The sequence below is a fragment of the Hypanus sabinus genome, chromosome 9, assembly GCF_030144855.1.
Source record: "Hypanus sabinus isolate sHypSab1 chromosome 9, sHypSab1.hap1, whole genome shotgun sequence".
NCBI classification, from domain to species: Eukaryota; Metazoa; Chordata; class Chondrichthyes; order Myliobatiformes; family Dasyatidae; genus Hypanus; species Hypanus sabinus.
Window position 1 is genome coordinate 89,948,948 of NC_082714.1, and position 26,150 is coordinate 89,975,097.

The window sequence follows — 26,150 nt, forward strand, 5'->3', positions numbered from 1 at the left end:
CTTCTTCCGGTCTTGGACAGGACAACTTCCATACCAGGTTGTGATGTACCCTAGAAGAATGCTTTCTACGGTGCACCTATAAAAATTAGTGAGGGTTTTAGGGGACAGGCCAAATTTCTTCAGCTTTCTCAGGAAGTAAAGGCACTGGTGGGCCTTTAGGTACAACGGACAGATTTCCTAAATTAGTAAAAACGTGATTTTAATTGACGAAATTAAGATTAAGAAAAAAATAAAGGTGGTGAGGTTTGTTTGTTTTCACACAGAATGGACGGCGCATGGAACACCCTGCCGGGGTGGTGTGAAAGGCACATACACTCAGAGTCACTTGGATGGGCACAGGGGTGATAGAAAAATGGAGGGCGAGGGTCAGATCAACCTTGGAGTAGGTTAAAAGACCGTGGGCGAGGAAGACTGTTCCAAGCTCTGAAAATTAGAAATGTGGATATATTTTTCTTAAATTGAGAAAGAGAAGGAGCTCAATACACTTTATGATGCAAGCAAGGAACAACTGCCTGCCCCGACATGCCTGGCTTCAGTGAGATGAATGTAAATCCTAGGAAGCGATAGCGTTTCATCAAAGATCGTCTCAGTGGGTAGAGCAGAGCAGACCACAACCAAGTCGGTCAAAACTCTGATTTCAGAATGAATAATGAACACCACCTCGCTATCTTCTTCTTTTTTTGCACTAATTTTTTTTTTACATATAGTATACGTATTTCTCATTGTAATTTATAGTCTTATTTTGTATTGCACTGTACTGCTGCCTCAAAACCACAAATTTCACAACATATGCCAGTGATATTAAACCTGATTCTGATTCAGTAGCCATTTTCAGGCCAAGAGAATGGGAAAGACACTGAGACGACGTCAGTACTGTGAAGTCAAAGTCATTACGCTTTGTAACCAATATCCACACTCAAATGCAAAAGAATTGTAAGTTGTGCCAACACGCGCTCTTGGGTCAGATAAAATATCCTCTCAGTATACTTGCAGTTAGAGTCACAGCCCTTTCCTCGTCAAACACAGCTTTCATCAAGTACAGACGATCCACTCTGTTTGCATTAAACTACCTTAACCCAAATCCCTGAAGAGCACCGTCCACTACACTGATGCAAAATGTCAGCTCCTTCAAGATGCAGCATCAATCATTCAGCAGTGTTATTGGCAATTACTGCGATGATCTCAGTCAAGACTGCCCTAGGCTGTAGACACAAGCAGCTGGGATAGAACGTAATGGAGCCTCTACCGTTCTGTCAGTCTCTCCCCACACTCACACACACAGCAGCTATGTGACTTTGACATGGACCAAAATTTCCACAGATGCTGCCGAACTGGCTGAGTTCCTCCAGCATTTTGTGTGTGTATTGCACCAGGCTTGAAACTTGGAGCAGAGAATACAATCCATTTTTTTGCAAGAAGACCTGCAAAATGTTGTCAGTACAATTTTCATCCTAACTGCTAGAGAAAGGTTCTCAGCATTTTTCAAAAGTTTCTTTTTTGTACTTGCAGCTTGCCTTCTTTTGCAGATTAATTGCTTTGTCAGTATTAAGGCTGATTTATACTTGTGCGTCACATCAATGCCGTAGGGAACGCGTACCCTACGCTGTAGGGTGACGTGCACCTCTCCAGAAAAGTTACTCACGTGTCGCGGTGACGCAGACCGCAACAACTGTTCGCTTGGTAGCTTCACATTTCCTCCTACGCATTTCCGGTTGCTTCTTCTTCGCCATGTCTGTACACCGATGTGAAATAGAAGAACCAAATCGTCAAATCTATCTGCTGCTGATGTGCAAAAATGTTTGAAATGCATTTCCTCGTCCATGTCTCTCACGAAGAAACTCAACACAGTGGCATAGAAACTCCACCACCAACTAGCGTTTTGGCACACACCAACACATGCTCGCTACGGCTTACAGCGACGCAGAAGAAAAAATCCGGGTTACAGCATAGGCTGTGACATTGCCCATATGCACAAGTATAAATCAGCCCTAAGTGTGCAGTTTTTCCTTGATTTTGTTGTATTTCTTTGTTCTGCAGTAAATGCTTGCAAAAAAATCCCTGTTCCTGATCGCTCTGCTCTAACACTCTCCTCGGTGCCTTACTGCTCACTGTGTAATTTCTATCCTTGTTTATTCTCCAAAGTGCAACACTTCACACTTGTCTGTATTACTGTGTTGGCACGATGTTGTAGCAGCTAGCATGATTTACAGCACCAGTGACACTGGTTCGATTCCCACTGCTGTCTGTAAAGAGTTGGTACATGCTCAAAACCGCATGGGTTTCCACCAGTTGCTCCAGTTTCCTCTCATATTTCAAAGATGTACAGGTTAGCAGGTTAATTACTCACATGGGTATAATCTGGCAGCGTGGGCCCTGTAAGCCTGTTAACATTCCATACCTCTAAATAATTTTTTTTTAAATGAAATGAATCTCATGGTAGCATATGCAGGTATATATAGTTGAAAGAAAAGGTTTGTGAACCCTTTGCAATGATCTGGTTTTCTGTATTATTTACTCAAAATGTGGTCTGATCTTCATCTAAGTCACAATGATATACAAACGCAATCTGTCTAAACTAGTAACACAAACACTTGTACTTTTCATGCCTTTATTGAACACATTGTTTAATCATTCACAGTCCAGGCTGGAAAAAGTATGTGAACCCTTGTATTTAATAACTGGTTGGACATCCTTTAGCAGCAATAACCTCCACCTAACGTTTCCTGTAGCTGCTGATCAGACTTGCACAACAGCAAGGAGGAATTTTTGACCATTCCTCCATACAAAATTCTTTCAATTTATCAATATATCAAAGCTTCAAATGTTCAATTTATTATCAAAGTACGCACATACAACTCCGAGATCAGTCTTCGCCAGACAGCCATAAAATGCAGGAAAACCATGGAAGTCATTGCGTACCCCCCCCACACACACACGGAAAGGAAGCAGGGAAAAAATTGCAAACCCCAAATCCCCCAACCTTTCCCTCGCACAATAACTAACAGATTGCCCACCCGGACATGGCAGCTAAAACATCAAACTCCCCTAACCACTCCCTTGCTAAAAAAAACAGCCACAAACACCCAACCCCTCCCTCACCCAACAAAAAGACCCTGAGGCAGCAATGATGCTCCTTCCACCGTGCTTCACAGTTGGGATGAGGTTTTGGTGTTGGTGTGCAGTGCCAAACACAGCAGTGGTTTCCTCTGTGGTGTCCTTCCATGAACACCATTCTTGTTAAACGGACAGATGAATTGAGACTTTAGCAAATTCTAGAGATTTCTGCAGGTTTCTTGCTGTTACCCTTGGGATCTTTTTCACCTCCTTCAGCAGTGCACGTTGTGCTCTTGGTACTGAGCTTCCTCCATTTGTAGACAGTTTCTCTTACTGTGGGCTGATGAACACTCAGGTCTTCAGTTCTGCTTTTGTAGCCTTTTCCAGCTTCATACACTCCTCTGAAAGTTGTTTTGATCGAGGCACGGTGCACATAAACAGATCCTTCTTGAGAAGAACAGACTGTCAGTAATCTGACTTTGTGTGTCCTGTTTATTTAAATCGGGCAGGGCACCTCTACAACCCACACCTCCAACCTTACCTCATTGACTGGAAAACCTGACTCCAAATAAAATTGTAGAAGGCATTACCCCAGAGGCTCACGTATTTTTTTGAACCTGGACTGTGATTGTTTAAATGGTGTACTCAGTGTTGACAAGAAGTAAAAATGTTTGTATGTTAGGCAGTTGTGTTTGTCTACTATTTTGACAAATGAAGATCAGACCACATGTTTAGAGCAATTAATGCAGAAAACAGGATAATTGCAAAGGGTTCACAAAACCTTTACTTGCAGCTGTAGGTTGATTGCTAGGTGGGGTGTAAGGCCTGTTCCGCTCTGTATCGCTAAGTAGATATACAGTTAGGGTTAATGAATCGTGGGCACTGGACACTTGCGGGTAACTCCCAGCACAATGCTCGCTGCCCTGAGTTGAGACAAACAACACATTTCACTGTGTGTTTCAATGCATGTGTGACAATTAAAGCTAACTCCCCCACCTTTCTCTCTAAAAAACTTCCAGGCATCCATAATAGCAAATTGTGAAACTCGGTAAAAAACAGGCAAAGTACTCGACAAGCTTCAGGCAAGTTGGCATGGCAGGAGTTAAACAAGTGATAGGTAGAAGAAAAAGATCCCAGATGATTGCTTGAGCACGTTAATGACATGAAAGTTAAGGGCCCCACAAACATTCCTTTAGCCAGTCTCCACTCAGAAATGCGACACCCTCTCTTCATCTTCGCTGACCCGAGTGACCCTGCTCAGGGGTTCTTGTTTATTCCATTGTGGTGAAATGTCAAAACTTATCGAGTCACGCCGGCTGCTCTGGCGCCACTGTGCAATGCACACCGGCTCCAACCCATCAGCACGTAGAATCAAGGGCACTAAACCCCCATAGAGGCACCCAAACTGCTCCCGCTGTTCACAGACTTAATCTTATTAGGATATTTTATCAGGCTCATACAGAACACATACAAACAAAGATCCACTTCCTGAGTTGACTCTGGTGAGATCCTATCTCTTCCTGGAGACACAAAGCACATCTTTACAATAGACTTAAACACATCATAATAGCAAGGAGGTGGGCTGATCATAGTGCCCAAACATTAAAGGATATCTGCCTAGCTCTCCTGCAATTCCCATTCAAATCCTGTCTTCTACACACCCAATCTCTCCCTACTCAGAGTTCTGTTTCCCCAGCTCCCCTGCCCCCTTCCATTCCCATTTTCCTCTCTCCTCCCCACCAACACCTTTTTAAAGATAGAGATTAGCTTCATTTGTCACCTGTATGTCAAAACAGAGGCTGCTGAATCTGTGGAATTCAGATGGTTGTGGAGGCCAAGTCATTGGGTATATTTAAAGCGGAGGTTGATACATTCGTGATAAGGAAGGGTGTCAAAGGTTATGGGAGGAGCCAGAAAAAATGGGGTTGAGAGAGATAATAAACCAGCCATTATGATGAAGACTCAATGGGCCAAATGACCTGATTCTGCTTTGTCTTACGGATTGGGGGATTTGGACGTCTTTTGTATTTGAGTAACATTTTGTACATTTGTCTTATGGAAACACTCAGTGAATTGCGCTGTTCGTGTCAATGACCAACATGGTGCACAGATGTGATGGGGGCAGCCAACAAGTTACAACTTGTACGTCTTTGAATATGGGAAGAAACCCATGGGGTCAAGGGGAGACCGTACAAACTCCTTACAGACAGCCGCAGGAATTGAACCCTGAACGCTGGCACTGTAATAGCATTATTCTTCTACGCTCCTGTGCCGTATACTATCACCCTTGCTCTCTATTGTGCAGCTCTGAGAAATTCATATGTACCGTGCCTGTAAAGAGTATCCACCCCTTGGAAATTTTCACTGTTTATTGTTTTACAACATTGAATCACATTGGGTTTAATTTGGCTTTTTTGATACTGATCAACAGAAGAAGATTCTTTCTGGCCAAACTGAAAACAGATTTCTACAAAGTGATCCAAATTAACTACAAATCTAAGTCAGCTTTTAGCAGATGCACCTTCGGCAGCATTTGCAGCCTTGAGTCTGTGTGGGTAGGTCTCTCAGCTTTGCACATCTGGACACTGCAATTTTCCCCCATTCTTCTTTACAAAACTGCTCAAGCTCTGTCAGATTGCAAGGGGATTGTGAGTGAACAGCTGTTTGCATGTCTAGCCACAAATTCTCAATTGGATTGAGGTCTGGACTCTGACTTGGCCACTCTAGGACATTAACTTTACTGTTTTTAAAGTCATTCCTGTGTAGCTTTGGCTTTATGCTTGGGGTCATTGTCTTATTGGAAGATGAATTATCTCCCATGTTGCAGTTCTCTTGCAGACTGCATCAGGTTTTCCCCCAGGATTTCCCTGTATTTTGCTGCATTCATTTTACCCCCTACCTTCACAAGCCTTCCAGGGCCTGCTGCAGTGAAGCCTCCCCACAGCATGATGGAGCCACCACCATACTTCACAGTAGAGATGGTGTGCTTTTGGCTTACACCAAACATAGCATTTAGTCTGAAAGCCAGAAAGCTCAATTTTGGTTTCATCAGACTACAGAACCTTCTTTCAGCTGACTTCAGAGTCTCCCACATCCCTCTGGCAAACTCTAACTGGGACTTTATGTGAGTTTTTTTTCAACAGTAGTTTTCTCTTTGCCACTCTCCCCTAAAGCTGCAACTGGTGAAGCAGTCCCTCCCATCTCAGCCACTGAAGCTTTTAACTCCTCTAGAGTTAGAAACATAGAAACACAGAAAACCTACAGCACAATACAGGCCTTCAGCCCACAAACTTGAGCCAAACACGTCCCTACCTCAGAAATTACCAGGCTTACCTATAGCCTTCTATTTTTCTAAGCTCCATGTACCTATCCAAAAGTCTCTTAAGAGACCTTATCGTATCCGCCTCCACCACTGTTGCCGGCAGCCCATTCCATGTCGTAGGTCTCTTGGCTGCCTCTCTCACTAGTCCCCTTCTTGCACAGTCACTCAGTATTTGAGGACTGCCTGCTCAAGGCAGATTTACAGCTCAGCCACATTCTTTCCATTTCCTGATGATTGACTTAACTCTACTCCAAGGGGTATTTCCAATTTCCAAGTGACTTGGAAATTTTCTTGTATCCATCTCCGGACCTATGCTTTTCAATAACGTTTTCACAAAGTTGCTTAGCATGGATGTTCTTTTGCCTTCCTGTAGTTTTTGCCAGGATACTTCCAGCTACAAGTGTATTTTTACTACAGTCAATTAAGACACCTTTATTGCATACAGTGATCTCCATTTAACTAATTATGTGACTTCTAAAACCAATGGGCTGCACCAGTCAAGGTGTGTCATATTAAAGGGGAGGGGTGGTACTTATGCAATCAATTATTTTGTGTTTTAGATTTGTAATTAATTTAGATCACTTTGTAGAGACCCATTTTCACTTTGATGCAAGAGTTTTTTTCTGTTGATCAGTGTCAAAAAAGCCAAATTCAATGCTGTAAAACGATAAAACATGAAAACTTCTGGGGAGGGGGAGGGAGCGAATACTTTCTATAGGCACTGTACCTTAACCAAAGGTGAATTGCTCGGTAATCTCACAATGCATCTCCATTCAACTTTGAATTACGGCAGAGTGAATGCTTCACTTGCAGTTGAATCTTTTAGAATGGCTCAGTACAGAGGTAAAACTTTCAGAGAAAGGTTTAGTAAATTCTATATTCTGATATAGAATATAGAACAGTACAGTATACAATACAAGCCTTTCGGTCCACGATCCTAACTCCCCCACTATGACAATCCTCTCAATGTCCACTCTACCTGGGCCTTTCAATATTTGATAGGTTTCAATAAGATCCCCCTCGCTCTTCTAAACTCCAGTAACTACAGGCCCAAAGCCATCAAGTGCTCCTTATACGTTTACCCTCTCATTCCTGGGATGATAGCATTCAGAAGGATCTGCTGAGTTCCTCCAGCTTTTGGTGGGTACTGCTCTGGATTTCCAGTATCTGCAGAATCTCGCCTTTAGGAGGGATTACCAGACAATCCATGAAACCTGGCTCACAAAGGCAATGAGATCCTCCTGCCACCTGGTATCCTGAGAAACAACAGAAACAAATGGGAGGAGGGCAAAGAGGCTGCGGAATTCCTCTCTAGGTTGTTGAAACCAAGTGCATCGCATCTGTTAATGAACGGAATGCTGGTGAAACACAGTGACGCCTTACTGGCAGCAAACAAAACTGCTAACTACTCTGGAAAATGATCTCTGCAATCAATAGCTTGTAACTTCCCTTCCAGAGCTGTGCTTTTAAAACACCTGTATGGCCTGGCTTTTTTGCAGAGTGAACTGAAGTCTCAGAGGAGCAGGATGGTTATGGCGTGGTGCATACAGACCCCTTTGAGGTGGCAGGCCCAGGGCCCAAGAGCATGGAACCAGCCAATGCCTGGCCTTTGCTGGAGTGGATGGAGCAGATCTGAGGCAAGGCAGAGTTGAAGCAGCACGGCCCAAGCTTGAAAGCCAGGAACAAGCCGATGATTGGCCAATTCAAGCGCCCGACCAGATTGGTAAGGTTGTGTACGGCTGAATCCAGGCTCAAGAGCATAATCAAACAGCATTTTCCAGGTCCAAGAGCCAGGAACAAGCCGAAGTTTGGCCAATTTAAGTGCCAGGTCAGATGATCAGGGTGTTGGGGTTGAAGGCAAGGGACAGGCCAGCAAACAATGCATCAAACTCCACCTCTAATCAGACCAAGCTCTCTAAAGTTTCTCAGGTACCATTATGCCAACACCACACTCAATGGTCACTTTACTATTTCCTGTACTTAATAAAATGGCCACTAAATGCTCGTGATCTTCTGCTGAAGAGCCCATCCACTTCAACGTTCCAGGTGTATCTTCAGAGATACTTTCTGCCGCCACTGTTGTAACAAGTGATTATTTCAGTTACTGATGACAACCTTGAACCAGCCTGGCCATTCTCCTCTGACCTCTCTTATTAACAAGGAGTCTTTTCCAAAGGAACTGCCACTCACTGGAAGTCTTTTTTTTGTTTTTCTCTGTAAACTCTTGAGACTGTTGTGCATGAAAATCCCAGATCAGCAGCTTCTGAGATAGTCAAACCACCCCTTCCAGCACCAACAATCATTCCATGGTCAATCACATTTCTTCCCCAACAAATGAACCTCCTGACCATGTCTGCATGCTTACATGCATTGAATTACTGAAACATGATGGAAGGTGATTTGAAGCAAAAGAACTGAGATGAGGTGACAGGTCCTGAACCCAAGAGTAAATCAAAGTGGCAGGGTCTGGGTGTGAGAGCGAAATACAACTCACTATTTTGCCGATTGAAGCATCGGGCCAGATTGAAAAGGTCAGGGTATCAGGGCCGGGGACAAAAGTTCAGCTCACTACTCCGTGAGGTTTACTTGTCTCTGCGCTGAACTGAGGCTGTGGCCTGTAACTAACAGGACTGGCTGCAGTGACGGCTGGTTTCGTGGCTGTGAATTCATTTTCACGAATTTCAGTTCAAATGTCATTTGCTTACTTTTATTATTTGCATGATTTGATTTTTCTTCCTACACAGTTGGTATAAAAAATGGGTTCTTTTGGATCTCTGTTTTGTAGAGCCTCTAGGGAGATGAACCTCAAGGTTGTATATAGTACACATACTTTGATAATAAATGCAAAGGATATTGATTTGCCTCCATTGATAAATACTGGAAAATACAGTTGTGGATGGCAGCGCCAGAAACCTGGGTTCAATTCCACCGCTGTCTGTGAAGAGTTTCTATGTTTTCCCTGTGACCACATGGGTTTCCTCCCACATTGCAAAGACGTATGGGATAGTAGGTTAATTGGGCAGTGAGGTCTCGTAGGACCAGAAGGGCCTGTTACTGTGCTGTATTTCTAAATAAATAAAATGCGATTCACTGTGAATACCGCATTATTGAATCGCTCTGGACTTGCCTTACAGCAGCAGTGATTACCAGTCGGTTTGTCACGTGTGTGTTAGGTGACTTGTTGGCCGAAAAGTCGGTCGTCGTTTGGCCCATTTGAGGTACACAGCAGCTCAGCTCTTTCCCATGTTTGGTTTCAGGCACCTGTCCTTGGTCTTCAAGTCACTCACTTTCACAGTGAGTTTGCAAACAGTGTCGAAGAACCATTGGGAAAGTATGCTCCACATTCAGGAGGGCCCACTCGCCCTCTCAGCTAAGTATCTGTTTGTTGAATGTTTCATTTCGTAGTTGTGTAACTTGGGTGGGGGGGGGGGACTTGGATGTCTGGTCAAATGTTTTACTGTCTGTATATAAAAGATTTAATGTGCTTATTTGCAATCAGTGTCTTCTGTTGTACGAAACCTGTGAACCTGCTTCCTCGTAGTAGGGTGCAATTCCTGCCGCTGCCTGTACGGAGTGTGCACGTCCTCCGAGGACGTGTGAGTTGTGGGCACGGCACGTTGCCGCTTGCGGGGTTTCTCCAGCCGGGGTTGTCATTGATGTGTTTCACTGTGCATGTGACAAACACAGCCAATCTTTATATCCATCTTGGTCAGTAAATGTTAAGATCCCGTCCACTATAAAGATGCTAATATATGTGCACACACAAGATTCAAAGTCAAGAATGTTTATTCTCATTCTTCAGTATGTGTGTGTAAAGAAGGGCAAAAATAACTGGATCCAACCAAGTGATCTGGCACTTTGGGAATCTCCTGGGGAGAATTCAGTGAATTAGACTCTCAAGAGTGCAAGTATAAGTGGGGCGGCCATCACTGGGGGTAGATGCAGCATCAAGGCCTGGTAGCAGACGACAATCTTATGATCGGCTCCATTACTCTGCAGCAATTAAAGCTTCAAGCAAGATTACAAGTGAAAGCAGAAAACAAACCAGCGTTTGACCCATCTCTTTCTTTACTTGCTGGTATCGTCAGGCGGGAGGTGCAGGGGTCCTGGGTCACATAACCAGTTGTTACACTGCAGCCATTGGAGCTCTCGCACAGACTTCACTGGCCTCATTGTCTCAGCTCTGGACAGGCTCCACAGCTGTGGGCTCACTTCGGGAATTCTGCAATTCACATACCATGTGCTTTTGTTTACTTTTTTTTGACTGTTTGTGTGATTTGTGCTCTTTTGCAAATTGGACATGTGGTGGTCCTCTAGAATTTTAGTGAATTCTATTGTGAGTGCCTGCAAAAAGATTAATCTCAAGGTTGCATTTGGTATAGATATTTTGATTATAAATATGAACTTTGACACACCATAAAAATTCATATAAATATAAAAGTAATCCTAGAAAACACAATGTACAAGTAATTGATACAGATCTATATAGAATTATATCTTGCTGTATCCTTTGACAACCCTCTTCACTGTCCATAACTCCACCAATTGGGGACATCCATCTTTAAGAACCCCCATCACCCAGGAAATGCCCTCTTCTCATTGCTACCATCAGGAGGTGGTACAGGAGCCTGAAGAGACAGACTCAGTGTTTCAAGAACAGCTTCTTTCCCTCCGCCATCAGGTTTCTGAGTGGACAATGAACCTATGCACACTACCTCACTACTTTTTTTGCTCTCTATTTGCACTACTTAATTTTATATATTTCTTATTGTAATCTATAGTTATAAATTATGTATTGTATGTACTGCTGCTGCAAAACAAAAAAATTCCCGACATACATCAGTGACAGTAACCTGATTCTGACCAAGGTGTAAACTACAGGGAACGTGCAGTACAGGCGGACAACTGTGTTGTTTCTCTCAGTCTGGAGCGATGTTGTTTCGTTTAGCAGTATAAATGTGTACAGATCAATGACTTTTTATGTCTACAAACATACGAACCAACCCACTTAACATTTCTGTCCAAGTCTCGTATACCGTGTGAGAAGTGGACCCAACATCAATCTATGTGGAACGCTGCTGTTCACAGACCTCGAACAAAAATAATATACATTATATAGTAATTAAAATTAAAACACTGAAATGAATATATATATATAAAAGAACAAAAGAATAGCTTATATATGTAGACTGACCGTGTGCATAAAGTGACAGTAGGTGCAGGAGTATCTGAACATAAGGCATCTCTGACAGGAAATAATGAAGTGACTCTTGGCAAGAGGAAGAGCGACCCTCGTCCACATTTATTTATTTAGAGATACAGCGTGGAACAGGCCCTTCTGGCCCAACAAGCCACACTGCCCAGCAACCACCGATTTAACATCAACCCAGAGGGCAACTTACATTGACCAGTTGACCTACTAATTGGTTCGTCATTGACTCTGGGAGGGATCCAGAGCACCCGGAGGAATCCTACGTGGTTCACGTAAAATCTGCTTACAGGCGACGCCAGAATTGAACTCTGCTGCCCCAAGAAGTGACAGGGTCGCGCTAACCACTATGTTACCGTGGCACCCAAGGTTACAGAGGGGGCAATGCATCTTGCCCCAGAATGAGGCTCTCCGTGCCGATGGATTTACTGAACTGGAAGATTCACTGACTCACCCGCTGACTGAAGCAGTTTCTTGTGCATTCAGAATGAATTATACTGCTGTCATGTGCACAAGATAAACAGTGCACAGCCTAAGGCACTGGGATGGTGGAAATGAGCGGGAGGCTTTGCCAAGGCTACAGTTTTACAGCTTTCACTTTGAGCAGGGTCAGTGAACCTGAAATTCTCTTTAATCCCACTAGATTTGTGCTGCCTTTTGAAAGGGCTTTGTGTTCCGTCGTCTGCTGCCCGAAGAACTGGACACCGCACTGTTGCAGACAAAACACGGTCTTGCCCTCTCAGCTGGATGTCAGCTCAAGGATGGCGTAACTCAGCGTATACATCCACCCTCGCGCACAGAGTTGGGGGAAGGGGCAGCGGAGTGATCCATGCACAGCTACATCAATCTTCCACCACAAGGTCAGAGCAGTTCAAATTAAGACAAAAAAAAAATCAGTAAAGTGCAACTCCTGACACAGGCAGACAAGGAAATGTCCACAAATTAGCCACACTAGTAGAATAAACCATTTTCTTTAGCTGGATGATAACTCAGCATCAGGATTTTATTTACTTAGAGATACAGCACAGAACAGGCCCTTCCATCTCAACGAACCACACTGCCCTGCCACCCTAGCCTAATCAAAGCTCAAGGTGCATTTATTATCGAAGTTCCTACACTGTATACAACCTTGAGATCTGTCTCCCCACAGGCAGCCACAAAACAAAGAAACCCAATAGAACCCGTTAAAAAAAGACAATCAAAACACTGAATGTGCAGAAAAACCCTAAATTGTGCAAACAAGAAAAACGAGCAAATAATATTCGGAACTGAAGTTCACAGAACTGACAAACAGGAGAAAATCTGCAGATGCTGGAAATTCAAGCAACACACACAAAACGCTGGAGGAACTCAGCAGGCCAGCCAGCATCCATGGAAAAAAAGTACAGTCAACGTTTCGGGTGAAGGGCCTCAGCCTGAAATGTCGACTGTTTTTTTCCCTTTGATGCTGCCTGGCCTGCTGAGTTCCTTCAGCATTTTGTGTGTGCTGCTCATGATAGTGAGTCCACAGCCACAAAGCACGTAATCACTACAGCCAATTCAGGAGCCCATTAGTGGCAGGCCATAGCCTCACTTCAGCACAGAGACGAGTAAACCTCACAGGACAAATTACAATGACCAATTAACCTACTAACCTGTATGCCTTTGGACTATGGGAGGAAACCTGAGCGCCCGGAGGAAACCCACATGTTCACGGGAGGAATGTACAAACTCCTTACAAAGAACACTGGAACTGAACTCAGCACCCAGTGCCACACGATGTGATAGCGACTCGCTAATTGCTGTGCTACCGTGATGCCTGGTAAACACAAAGAGTATTTGCCAGTCCAAACTCAGTTCCATGTCCACCAGACAGCTTTTCTAATAAGAGCAGAGAAACTCAGCAGCCAGATCTCAGCATAAACACTAGCACACTGGAACACATTCAACAGTGCCTTTAATAACATCTCACGGGCGCTAAACAGGAGTAATATTGAATAGGGAAAAAAAATTGGCATGGGCACACAAAGAGAGATTAAATACAAGCTGTTGTTGATGCTATTGCTTTGCCTCAAAATCCATTAAGCGACAAGTGCGTAGTAAAACAGGCTCCAGCAAAAACCAATCTTCCACCCCAGGGAGATGATGCTTAAAATATTGAAGATCTCTTTGAATACTTGGACAGTTTGGCACAGAGAAATATTATTCTGTCCATTGTGCCAATATCAGATATTTTGAGAGTCACAGAACAACATCAGCCCATCAATTCCATGCAAGCATACATTTACACCAATTCACATTAATTCTATTTTATTCATCCTGTATTCTAATCAACTCCCCCAGATTCTGCTACTGGCCCACACAATATGGGACAATTTCAAAACGCAAAAATGCAACTGCAGATGCGGTGGATCAAAGAATACATACACAACACTGGAAGAACTCAGCAGGCCAGGCAGCATCCATGAGAAAAGAGTAGCCAACGTTTCTGGCCGAAACCCTTCATCAGGAATGGGGCGCCAACGTTTCAGGCCGAGACCCTTCATGAGGAACGGGGGCCGACGTTTCGGGCCGAGACCCTTCACCAAGGACCTCCATTCCTCATGAAGGGTCTTGGCCCGAAATGTTGCCTACTCTTTTCTCAAGGATGCTGCCTGACCTGCTGAGTTCTTCCAGCACTGTGTACGTATTCTAGGGGACAGTTTAGTGGCCAATTAACACACCAACCTGCACATCTTTGGGAAGAAGGACAAAATCTGTGTGGTCACACGAAGGATGAGCAAACTCCACACAAGTCAAGACTGATTCCCTCAACTTCACTCATCCCATCACTGAATTGCTTCCACAAACTATGGACTTAATTTCAAGGGCTATTCACCTCATGTTCTCCGTATTTATTGCTTATTTATTCAAAATTATTATTTTGTTTGAGTTTCTCCTTTTTGTATCTGCGGTTTGTCTTTCCAACACTGGATGTTTGTATCTCTTGTTGGGTGTGGTTTTTTGATTCTATTATGTTTATTTGGATTTACTGTGAATGCCTGCAAGAATACAATTCTCAGGGTCATATATGGTAAGAAAGAGTTTGTGCACCCTTTGCAATTACCCGTTTTTCTGAAATATTTACTCATAAAATGTGGTCTGATCTAAATCACAATAACAGACAACAACAATCTGCCTGAACTAATAACAAACTATTGTACTACTCCTTGTCAATACTGAGTACACCATTTAAACAATCACAGTCTAGGTTCAAAAAAGTATGTGAACCTCTGGGGTCAAGCCCTCTACAAAAACTATTTGGAGTCAGGTGTTCCAATCAATAAGATGAGACTGAAGGTGTGGGTTATAAAGGTGTTTTGCCCGATAAAAAAGACACACAAAGTCAAGTTACTGACAGAGCCTGCTCTTCTCAAGAAAGATCTGTTTATGTGCACCGTGCCTCGATCAAAACAACTCTCAGAGGACTGCAGAAAAATTGTAAAGTTGCAGGAAACTAAAACATGACAAAAGCATTTCTAAAGACTTGAACGTTTATCAGTCCACAGTAAGAGAAACAGTCCACAAATGGACGAAGCTCGGTTCTGTTGCTACTCTCCCTAGGAGTGGGCATCCGGTAAAGATTATGCCAAGAGCACAACGAGCAATGCTGAAGGAGATGGAAAAAAAACCCCAAGGGTAACAGGAAAACATCTGCAGAAATCTCTAGAACTTGCTAAAGTCTCTGATCATGTGCCCACTTATAAGAAAAACACCGAATAAGAATGGAGTTCATGGAAGGACAAAACAGAAAACCACTGCTCTCCAAAAAAAACTTTGCTGCTTGTCTCAAATTTGCAAATAACCACTGAGTATTCCACAAAACTTCTGGAACAATATTCTGTGTATAGATGAGACAGAAGTTGAACTTTTTTTGACAGAAATGCACACCACTATTTTTGGAAGGAAAAGGGCATGGCACACCAGAACTTCATCACAACTGTGAAGCACGGTGGAAGGAGCATCATGGTTTGGGGCTGCTTTGCTGCCTCAGGACCTGGATAGCTTGCAATTGTTGAGGGAACAATGAATTCAAAGTTGTATCAAGACATTTTACAGGAGAATGTCAGGGTAGCGATCCATAACCTGAAGCTTAATTGAAGTTGGATGATCCAACAAGAGAATGATCCAAAACACAAGAGTAAGTCAACAACTGGATGGTTCAAAAAGAAGAAAATGTGTGTTTTGGAATGGCCAACTTAAGTCCAGAGCTTAACTCAATTGAGATATTGTGGCATAATCTGAAGAGGGCTGTTCATGCAAGGTATCCTAGAAATATTAATGAACTGAAACAGTTTTGTATGGAAGATCGGTTTAAAATTCCTCATTGCCATGTGCAAGTCTGATCAGCAGCTACAGGAAACGTTAGGTGGAGGTTATTGCTGCTAAAGGAGGTTCTACCAGTTATTAAATACAAGGGTTCACATACTTTTCCAGCCTTGACTGTGAATGATTAAACAATGTGTTCAATAAAGACATGAGAAGTACAATTGTTTGTGTGTTATTAGTTTAGGCAGATTCTGTTCATCTATTATTGTGACTTGGATAAAAATCAGACCAGGTGTTATGAGTAATTAATGCTGCAAACCAGGTCATTGCAAAGGGGTTCACAAACTTTTTCTTGCAACTGTATATGTACTTTGATAATAAACCTACTTTGAACTTTGAACTGCATATTCACGTGCATCTTCAATGTTGCTATTGCATTGCTTCCACCATCTCCTCTGGCTGGGCAGCCCACCTTTTAAAAATCCTCTAAATTTTCCCCTGAACCTTAAAACTATGCCCTCTAGTATTTAACTTTTGCAGCGTGGGAAAAATAGGCTGCCTACTGAAAGTGATGAATATGTCCCAGCCCATCATGAGCAAAGCACATATACAAGAAAGCAGCATCCATCAGCGTGGCCAAGTGGTTAAAGCTTTGGGCTGGCAATCTGAAGGTCATTAGTTCGAGCCTCAGCCGAGGCTGCGTGTGTGTCCTTGAGCAAGGCACTTAACCACACACTGCTCCTGCACGTTTACAGCCCAGTGGCGGTGGCTGGTGCAGTATAAAGGAAAAAAAAACACCTGGTCTTCACCCCACCACCCAGGCCATGCTCCCTTCTTGCTGTTACCATCAGGCAGGAGGTACTGAAAGAAGCTGTCACTGATTCTACAACCTACAGACTCAATTTCAAGGAAACTTTACAACTCATGTTCTCAGTATTATTTTCATTTGCACAGTTTATCTTCTTATGCACACTGGCTGTTTATCAGGCTTTGTTTACAGATAGTTTTTTTTGAAAATTCTATTATACTTTATTTTTTCCTGTAAATATCTGCAAGAAAAGGAATCTTAGGTAGTATATGGTAACAATATAAGTTACTTTGAACCTCTGAACACAACCTGAGTGTTTCTAGCAGTCTCTTTCACATTTCCAACATCTGCAGTTTTTTCTGATTTCTAATTAATGTTGCTAACTTTTGCAGCTCTCATCTATCAGAAGTGAACTTAAAGCTGATAGGTTGTACGCTGCTGCTAGTTTAAATATATCAACATTGATTGGTTCTTCCCCTCTAAAGGAGTTATGCTTAAGGAACCCCAGGTGAAGACGTTGCATTAAAGGCAAAGCAGGCTCACAGGTGATACTGGCAGAGTAAACTATCTGCGAAACCAGAGCCGGGCGATTGTGTAGCACAGACAGACACATCTCTGAAGTTGAGTAGCTTTCATCTGGACAGGCAAACAGTTTATGCCAACAAAATGGTTCAAAGTGTTAGAATTAAATAGAGTACAGAATCAGAACCAGATCAGGTTTAATATCACTGGCGTGCTGTAAAATTTATTTTGCTGTAAAAATATGATAAATTTTGATAAGATACACAGTTGCAAGAAAAAAGTTTGCAAACCTTTTGCAGTTACCTGGTTTTCTGCATTAATTAGTCAAAAGATGTGGTCTGATCTTCATCTAAGTCACAGTAATCACAACCTGCCTAATCTAATAACACACTACTGACTATCTTCAATACTGAGTACACCATTTGAACAATCACAGTCCAGGTTCAAAAAAGTATGTGAGCCTCTGCCTTCTCCAAAAGCTACCTGGAGTTAGATGTTCCAAATGAAAGATGAGATTGGAGGTGTGGGTTGTAGAGGGGCCCTGCCCAATAAAAAGAAAGCCACTCAAAGTTGATGGGCCTGCTCTTCTCAAGAAAGATCTGTTTGTGTGCACCATGCATCCATCAAAACAACTTTCAGAGGACCTTAGACTTGTGGAGATGCATGAAGCTGGAAAAGGCTATAGAAGAAATTCTAAAGACCGGAGTGTTCATCAGTCCATAGTGAGAGAAATTGTCTCCAAATGGAGGAAACTCAGTACTGTTGCTACTCTGTAGGAGTGGGTGCCCTGCAAAGATCACAACAACAGCACAACTTTCAAGAGTTCAACTTTTTGGCAGAAATGCCACCTCTATGTTTGGAGGAAAAGGGGCACTGTACACCAACACCAAAATCTCATCCCAACTGTGAAGTACAGTGGAAGGAGCATCATGGTTTGGGGCTGCATTGCTGCCTCACCGCATGGACAGTCTTTAAATCACTGAGGGAACAACGAATTCAAAATTGTATCGAGACATTTTACAGAAGAATGTCAGGGTAGCAGTCCATCACCTGAAGCTTAATAGAAGCAACAAGACAACGATCCTAAATTAATAACTGAATGGTTTCAAAAGAAGAAAATTTGTGTTTTGGAATGGCCAAGTCGGTGTCCGGACCTTAACCCAATTGAGATGCTGTGGCATAACCTGAAAAGGGTTGTTCAAGCAAGGTTTCCCAAAAATATGATGGACTGAAACTGTTTTGTATGGAGGAATGGTCTAAAATTTCTTCTAGACATTGCACAAGTCTGATCAGCAGGTACAGGAAATGTTTGGTGAAGGTTATTGCTGTTAAAGGAGGCTCTACTAGTTATTAAGTACAGGGGTTCAATTACTTCTTCCAGCCTAGACTGTGAACATACTTTTTCCAGCCTGGACTGTAAAAACGTGTTTAATAAAGACACGAAAAGTACAATTGTTCGTGTTATTAGTTTCGGCAGATTGTGTTTGTCCATTATTGTGACTTGGATGAAGATCAGACCGCCGCTTTTGATGGTGGGCAGGGTTGTGCCTGTGATCGGGTGGGCAGGGTGTGCCTGTGATGGAGCTGGCTGAGTTTACAACCCTCCGCAGCTTTTTCTGGCACCTCCATTTCAGACAGTCTAAGATTTCTTCTCAGCTTTTCCAAAGGGTACGCCAACAGACTGGTTACCAGAAATCAAGTGTGTCCCATGTGGCTTGCAACTCAGTAAAGGTGTGGAAGGAGAGATATCCTATCCAGCCACCAGGTAAGCAAAGGATGTTATGAAATCGGGAGGGGGGGGGGGGGGTAAATTCCTTCTTTCTACAGCATGTGGTTTGAGGGTATTTCAAACCAACTAAAGATCAAAGATTAGCTTTATTTGTCACATGTATTGAACGAGGAAACATTTGTTGTCATACGTAACAGGGTACAGTGAAAAACTTGGTTTTGTATGCCATCCATTTCATTACGTCAGTGCATCACTGTTGCAGACAGACAATGAGGTATAAGGCCATAATGTGGTAGACTGCGAGGTCAATACTAACGGACACAGTGGGATAGAATCTTCCATGAGCTACATGCTTTTAGGCTGTTGTATTTTCTGCCCCATGGGAGGAGGAGAGAGAATGCCTGGGGTAGGTGGCTTCCGATTACGTTGAGCTGTGTCCACAACTCTCTGCAGAGCAGGTGTCAGACCAAGCTGTGATGTATTTGGATAAGGTGCTTCAATAAAAATTGGTCAAAGGAGATATAACTTTTCATTTAGCCTACTGAGGAAGTAGAGGCAATTGTGAACTTTCTTGATCGTGGAGTCTATGTGGCTTGACCAGGAAAGGCTAATAGTGATTTAAATTCCGAGAAACCTGAAGCTCTCAACCCTTCCGACTTCAACGCTGTTGATGTAAACAGGAACGTATGCAGCACACTCCCTTCCATAAGTCAATGACCAGCTCTTTTGTTTCACTAACATTGAGCTAGTTGTTACGATATCACGTCACCAGGCTCTTTACATCCTTCCTGTATCTTAACTCATCATTATTTGAGATTCTGCCACTAGAGTGGTGTCAAAAGCAAATTCGGCTCACTGTAAAATGCCTGCCTTAAAAAGTGATTACACTCCCTGACAAAAATCTGCATGATAAAACAAGAATCGAAAGCGACGGGTCAGATCCGCACTTACCTGCAGCCGGCCGTCCAGGGTTCTCTGGATCGTGACACATTTGCTGGGATGTGCTCCGTTGGTTGTGATGGCTGTAATCAGCGAGTCCAGTTCGTCTTTCTTCTCCTTCAGCTTCTTCACCAAACTCTCAATGGCGCGCTTGGCAAAGCTCTCGTTCTCCCCGCCCTGCCGATGGCACATCAGGCTGTGCACGATGCTCAGACATGCATCATTGCTGGTGGGAGGATTCAAAGACATGCTGGAGCAGGATCCTGTGGCAAATCAGAAGGGAAGGCTGCTCAGACAAAGTTATGGAGGAAAGTTGTGATGTGCACCACAGTCTTGTGTTGTTAGCTTTACTCGAGCAAGTGTCTGAATGGGGCTCAAAAACAGGAACAAACAGTGATAGCAGAAATAAAAGGGAAAGAGATGTTAAGGGTAGGAGTTCCCAGGCAGATGAAGGCATGGCTACCAAAGAAGTTTTAAAGAGATTAACTTGATTTGTCACATGTACATCCAAACATACAGTGACACAGGTTATTTGTATTGAAGATGTGCTGGGGGCACCACAAGTGCTGCCAAGCTTCCAGCATCAACATAGCATGTCCACAATTTACCAAGCCTAACCTGCACATCTTTGGGATGCAGGAGGAACTGGAGAACACGAAGGAAACCCACACGGTCACAGGGACAACGTATAGATGGCAACAGGAATTGAATAGATTTTACAGCTTGTGCTTTGCACCCAACTTATTTAAGACTTTTGTAGGGCCAGGGAATTTCTTAATTAAGAGAGTATTCACTCTTAGTTAACCTTTCTGTTGCATCTTTCGACTCTGCTATTTTGTATTGAATATCAGCTTGGATGCACGAGTTCACAAGTCTCAAGTTCTTAGCCAATAAACTCTAAGGATTGGGGAAAAACAAAGTCAATTAACTGTAGTTTGGATACAGAGAAGTATTTGGATTTAGTGAGAGGCAGAGTATAGGATTTGTGGTTTGGGATGTGTGATTCAGAACACAAGTTAACATATGTGCCAATTTTGTTCCTAAATTACCATGACAGCTACCCAATAAACTTCCTGCCCTTCCTCACGCCATCTAAATCAAAAGGCACAGATCTTTATCGTGCTCCCTCCCTCACCCTGATAAACAAGCTCCAGAACACAGTCCATATTCCCAAAGGGAGTTCTATGGTGGAGGGTAATCTGCCCAAGGAACATAGAACATAGAATAGTACAGCACAGTACAGGCGCTTCGGCCCAATAGTGTGCCAACCCTCAAACCCTGCCTCCCATATAACCCCCCACCTTAAATTCCTTCATATACCTGTCTAGTAGTCTCTTAAATTTCACTAGTGTATCTGCCTCCACCACTGACTCAGGCAGTGCATTTCACGCACCAACCACTCTCTGAGTAAAAACCCTTCCTCTAATATCCCACTTGAACTTTCCACCCCTTACCTTAAAGCCATGTCCTCTTGTACTGAACAGTGGTGCCCTGGGGAAGAGGCACTGACTGTCCACTCTGCCTATTCCTCTTAATATCTTGTACACCTCTATCATGTCTCCTCTCATCCTCCTTCTCTCCAGAGAGTAAAGCCCTAGCTCCCTTAATCTCTGATCATAATGCATACTCTCTAAACCAAGCAGCGTCCTGGTAAATCTCCTAAAGGAGATGGGAACACTCGGCAAAGAAGTCTGGAGGGAATCAAAATGTCCAAGCTGATGGTATGACAGTTCACTCAATAAAAAATCTTGATTGATTTTTGTTTTAAATATACACATGATAACAGGGTTAATGGCAGAAGTGGATGAACACAGGGATCTTGGAGTTTACACCCATAGATCCCTCATAGTTGCACTCAAGTTGATAGGTTGTTTTATGGTGTGATGCCCTTCGTTAGTCAGAGAACTGAGCTCAAGAGCCGTGCGGTGATGTTGCAGCTCGATAAAACCCTGGTTAGACCACTCTGGGAGTGTTGCATTCATTTCAGATCAGCTCATTATGAGGAGGATGTGGAAACATTAGAAAGGGTGCAGAGGAAATTTATCAGACGCTGCCTATTAGAGAACATGCCTTATGAGGAAAGGATGAGTGAGCTCGGGCTTCTCTCTTTGGAGTGAAGGAAGATGGGGGTAATTTGATTGAAATGTACAAGATGATAAGAGACATTGAGTGGTCAGCCAGAGGACATTTTCCCAGGGCAGAAATGGCTACCATGAGGGGACATAACTTTAAGGTGATTGGGGGTGGGGGGGGGGGAGCGAAAAAGTATACAGGGTAAGTTTTTTTTAAAAAAACACACGAAGAATGACGCATGCGTGGAACAGACTGCCAGGATGGTGGTTGAGATTGATACATTTGGAACATTTAAGACACTCAGATAGGCACAAGGATGAAAGTGAAATGGAGGGTTGTGTGGGAGAGGGGTTAGATTGACCTTGGAGCAACATTGTGGGCCAAAGGGCCTGTTCTGTGCTAAGCTGTACTGTTCTATATTCTATGATGACAGACATGAGAATGTAAGACAATTATCGTGGATGGATGGATGCTACATCGGAATATTGTGACCTAGCACCAGAGGCCACAGCCTCAAAACAGAGGGATATCCATTTAGATCAGGAGGAATTTATTTAGCCAGAGGGTGGTGAAATTGAGGAATTCATTGCCACAGACAGCTGTGGAGGTTGAGTATATTTAAAACAGTGGTTGATAGGTCCTTGGTTAGTAAAAGTGTCAAAGGTTTCAGGAAGAATGGAGTTGAGGGAATAATACATCACGCTTAGCTACAGTAATTAGGTCCATTTGAACCTAATTCTACACCAATATCTTATGGTTGCCCAAAAACAATTTACAACACATTCGAACAGGAAAATGTAGATAAACTGACTCCCCTGCAATCACAAGACTCATAACAAAAGATTTCAGACCACAATGTACACTATGGTAACTGACTGACTATTACACTCTATTATTCTTGTTCAAATTGCAGGGAGCAAACTGGTCCAGCAATTCTACCCAACAACCTCCAACAATAAAGTACATTCACAACAGAAGGGGTAAGAGGATGCTAGAGAGAACATATCAGCTTATCAGTCCAAAATTCACAGCTGAGCAACAAAATTATTCCTCTACACCTTCTCCCAGTGAATCTAAAACTCCTGATGAAGGGTCTCGGCCTGAAACGTCGACAATGCTTCTCCTTACAGATGCTGCCTGGCCTGCTGTTTTTGTGTGTGTTGTTTAAAGCTACGTGCTGCAGCTTTATACATTTCTATAAAGGGAAATTAAATGAAATAGGATCTCTTGTTATCTTATGAACAAGTCAGGCAGAATCAATGGAATAAACAGTCGATATTTTGGGCTGCAAAGGAAGGGGAAAGAAGCCAGAATAAGAAGATGGGAGGGATGGGGAAGTTGTACAAGCTGGAAGGTGATAGATAAGACCAGGTGAAGGTCAAGGGGAAGATGTGTGGGCATGGGGGAGGAGGAATGAAGTGAGAAGCTAGAACAGAATGAAATGGTGGAGCAGACTCGATGGGCTGAATGGTCTAATTCAGCTCCTATGTTTTACGGTCATATGGACGAGAATAGGCAGAACGGGTAAGGGAGTGGAGAGTAGATCATGGGAGACAGGAATGGAGGTGACGAGTTAGAGAGCAGCCAGAATGAGGAATTGAAAAGAGAGAAAAGGGAAGGGGAAGAAATTACTAGACATTAGAGAAATCAGTTAATGCCGTCAGGTTGGAGACTACCCAGATGGAATAAGAGGTGTTGCTCCTCCAACCTGAGAGTGGCCTCATCATAGCAGTAAGAAGGCTGTTATGTTTTGTAACTCCAAAACATTAAACTAACTGAAAGAAAAACACAGAGCCAGGGATAACTTGGGCACATTTAATTTTCCTTTAGTAAGGCGTGGTGGTGGTGTGATGACGTATGCCATTCACATACTTTTACATACAGCCTGTAATGTAAGCAGCAAAGAATGCTTAAATCAAACAATACATTTACAATATTACTCCAATCTTATTTCATATTAATTATACTACACTCCTCCCTGCTTAGCTATAAACTCCAACTTAATTTGGAATGCACCTCAACTCAAATATGTAATGAATTGCTCTCTCGTCGTATATTATATACACAAACCTAGACACACACACACACACACACACACACAGTATACAGATACTAAACAGACATCTACAGCATAGTAAATTTTAAGCTGTCCCATTCAGGCCTAAAGATTTAATCACCGTGGGTCATTTCTTACCCTTGTGGCATAATGCCTTTTTCTGACAAGGGAGGTCACTCTGTTTGGCAGATCAGACTTGTGGCTGTGAAACAATCTCAGATTCTGGGGCCCTCTCCGTGGTAGTTGGAGGAATAACTCTGTGACTGCAGGAAGTGGTTCCGACAGCTCTGGACACCTTTCATCTAGACACAATGCCACCCTGAAAAGTATGTGCAAGCTGTTTGATCTCCTGATCTACGCTTGGCCACCTGAGTTGAGCGAACGTTTTCACTTTGACCACACCTAGATGACCAGCATGTAGCTCTTACAACACATTAACGCTCAGCTTGGATGGTACAACCACTCTCAATCCCCACATAAGACAACACCCATCAGGGGCAAGTCAATCCCGATGTGGGTAAAAATGGGGGAACTGGAATATCTGCTGTATGTTCTAGCAGCTTTGGGTTATCTCTGCCATAACAGGGAAACTTTCAACTTGCGTTAGGGAGACTGCATCAAGAGATGTGTACTCTTGTGTAAGTTTTTTCAGGGATTTCCTTTTCTAAGGGTAAACAGGACAACCCATCAGTATTTCCAGGATTAGTTGTCCTCTTAAATTCAATCTTGTAACGGTGTCCTCCAAGAACAGAGTCCATCTCTGCAAGTGCCGCTGCTGTTAGTGGATTGAAAATGGACACTAGTGGTTGATGATCAGTAATGAGGGTGAACTCTCTTCCCAACCAAGTACAGGTTGGAACGTTTTACACCCCAAAACAGACTCAAGGCCTTTCTATCAATCTGTGTGTAAATTTTCTCTGCAGTGGTATGTGATGCAATGGTATTCACTCTCATCACTCATAACTTGTGACATGACTACACCTATACCGTCACCTATAGGATCACTGGACGATGTGGATCATGTGTGGATAGAATACAGTGCCATTTCCTTTACCTTTTGAAAAGTCACCTCACACTGCTTTGTCCATTGCTATTTCTTTCCAATCTGTAGTAATGAGCTCAAGGGGTAGAACCACAGTAGCCACATATGTCAGGAATCTGCCATAGTAATTGACAAATACTAAGGACCACAACTCTGCCATGTCCTTTAGTCTTGGGGTATCCACTACTGCTTGAATTTTTTCAGCACACTTGTATAATCATTGTAAGTCAATGGTGTGACCACAGTAAGTCTTGGATTTTGGAGATGTCCCTTGTTATCTTTACTGGTAAAAATATCATCAAGGTAACACTGAATACCTGGGTAAGCTAGCAGCACCTGGTCCATAGCTTCCTGCTAGAGCGCAGGTAAAGATGCTACTCCAAAAATAAGCCCAAGCCCTTTGTGAGAGTCTACGGTGAAAAACACCTTGGACACTTCTTTCAACTCCATCTGCAGATACGACTCAGCTAAGTCCAATTTGCTGAATCATTTCCCTTCAGAAAGGTTTACAAAAATAACCTCTATGCTGGGCAGAGGGTATTGATTTACTTTCAGTACTGGGTTGATGGTGACCTTAAAATCACCTCAGTTCCTGACAGACCCACACTTCTTGGCTACCTAGACCACTGGCATTGCCTATGTGCTCCACTCAACCTTCAGCCCCCATTATGATCTACCTCACTGGCTACTTTATAGCTGATTGTATAAGGAATCAGATGGGGTTTATAACCACATAGAAGTCCAATATGGCTTTTTGGTTTTGTATTTCACTGTTATAAATGTCATTTCCAAAGGAGTTATCTTTTCTCCATACAAGTTGTTAGTTGGAGATCTACAGGCATTCAGTATCTTTGAAATGCCACTCAGTCTCATTTTGTGTAATGACTGAAACAGCCAGATGTCCAATTCCATTTCATTAATTTGCCATTCACTTCTAGCTTAAGCCGTACTGTTTGTCTCTCGTCTCAAGGCTACTCAGTCCTGTGTCACTCTCATCATTATGATTTTGCATCAACAGCTTGCAGATTAGTGTTCTTTTTGAAACTGTAACTTGACTTTTTATCTTTTTCTCTTCCCTGTGCAATCCATTTATTTTTGCCCAATATGTT

At 43.0% G+C, this 26,150-nt stretch overlaps 1 protein-coding gene across 4 annotated transcripts in view; it reads right to left on the reverse strand.

Annotated features, from left to right (window-relative positions):
• Positions 1-26,150, reverse strand: part of smad10a (SMAD family member 10a) — a 118,522-nt gene that overhangs the window by 63,781 nt on the left and 28,591 nt on the right. For all 4 annotated transcript variants that reach the window (XM_059980135.1, XM_059980136.1, XM_059980137.1 and 1 more), the window contains one exon: positions 19,883-20,133. In XM_059980135.1, the coding sequence (XP_059836118.1) occupies positions 19,883-20,119 (237 nt within the window). In that variant the 5' untranslated portion in view covers positions 20,120-20,133. Of the gene's footprint in view, positions 1-19,882; positions 20,134-26,150 lie in introns of those variants that run through there.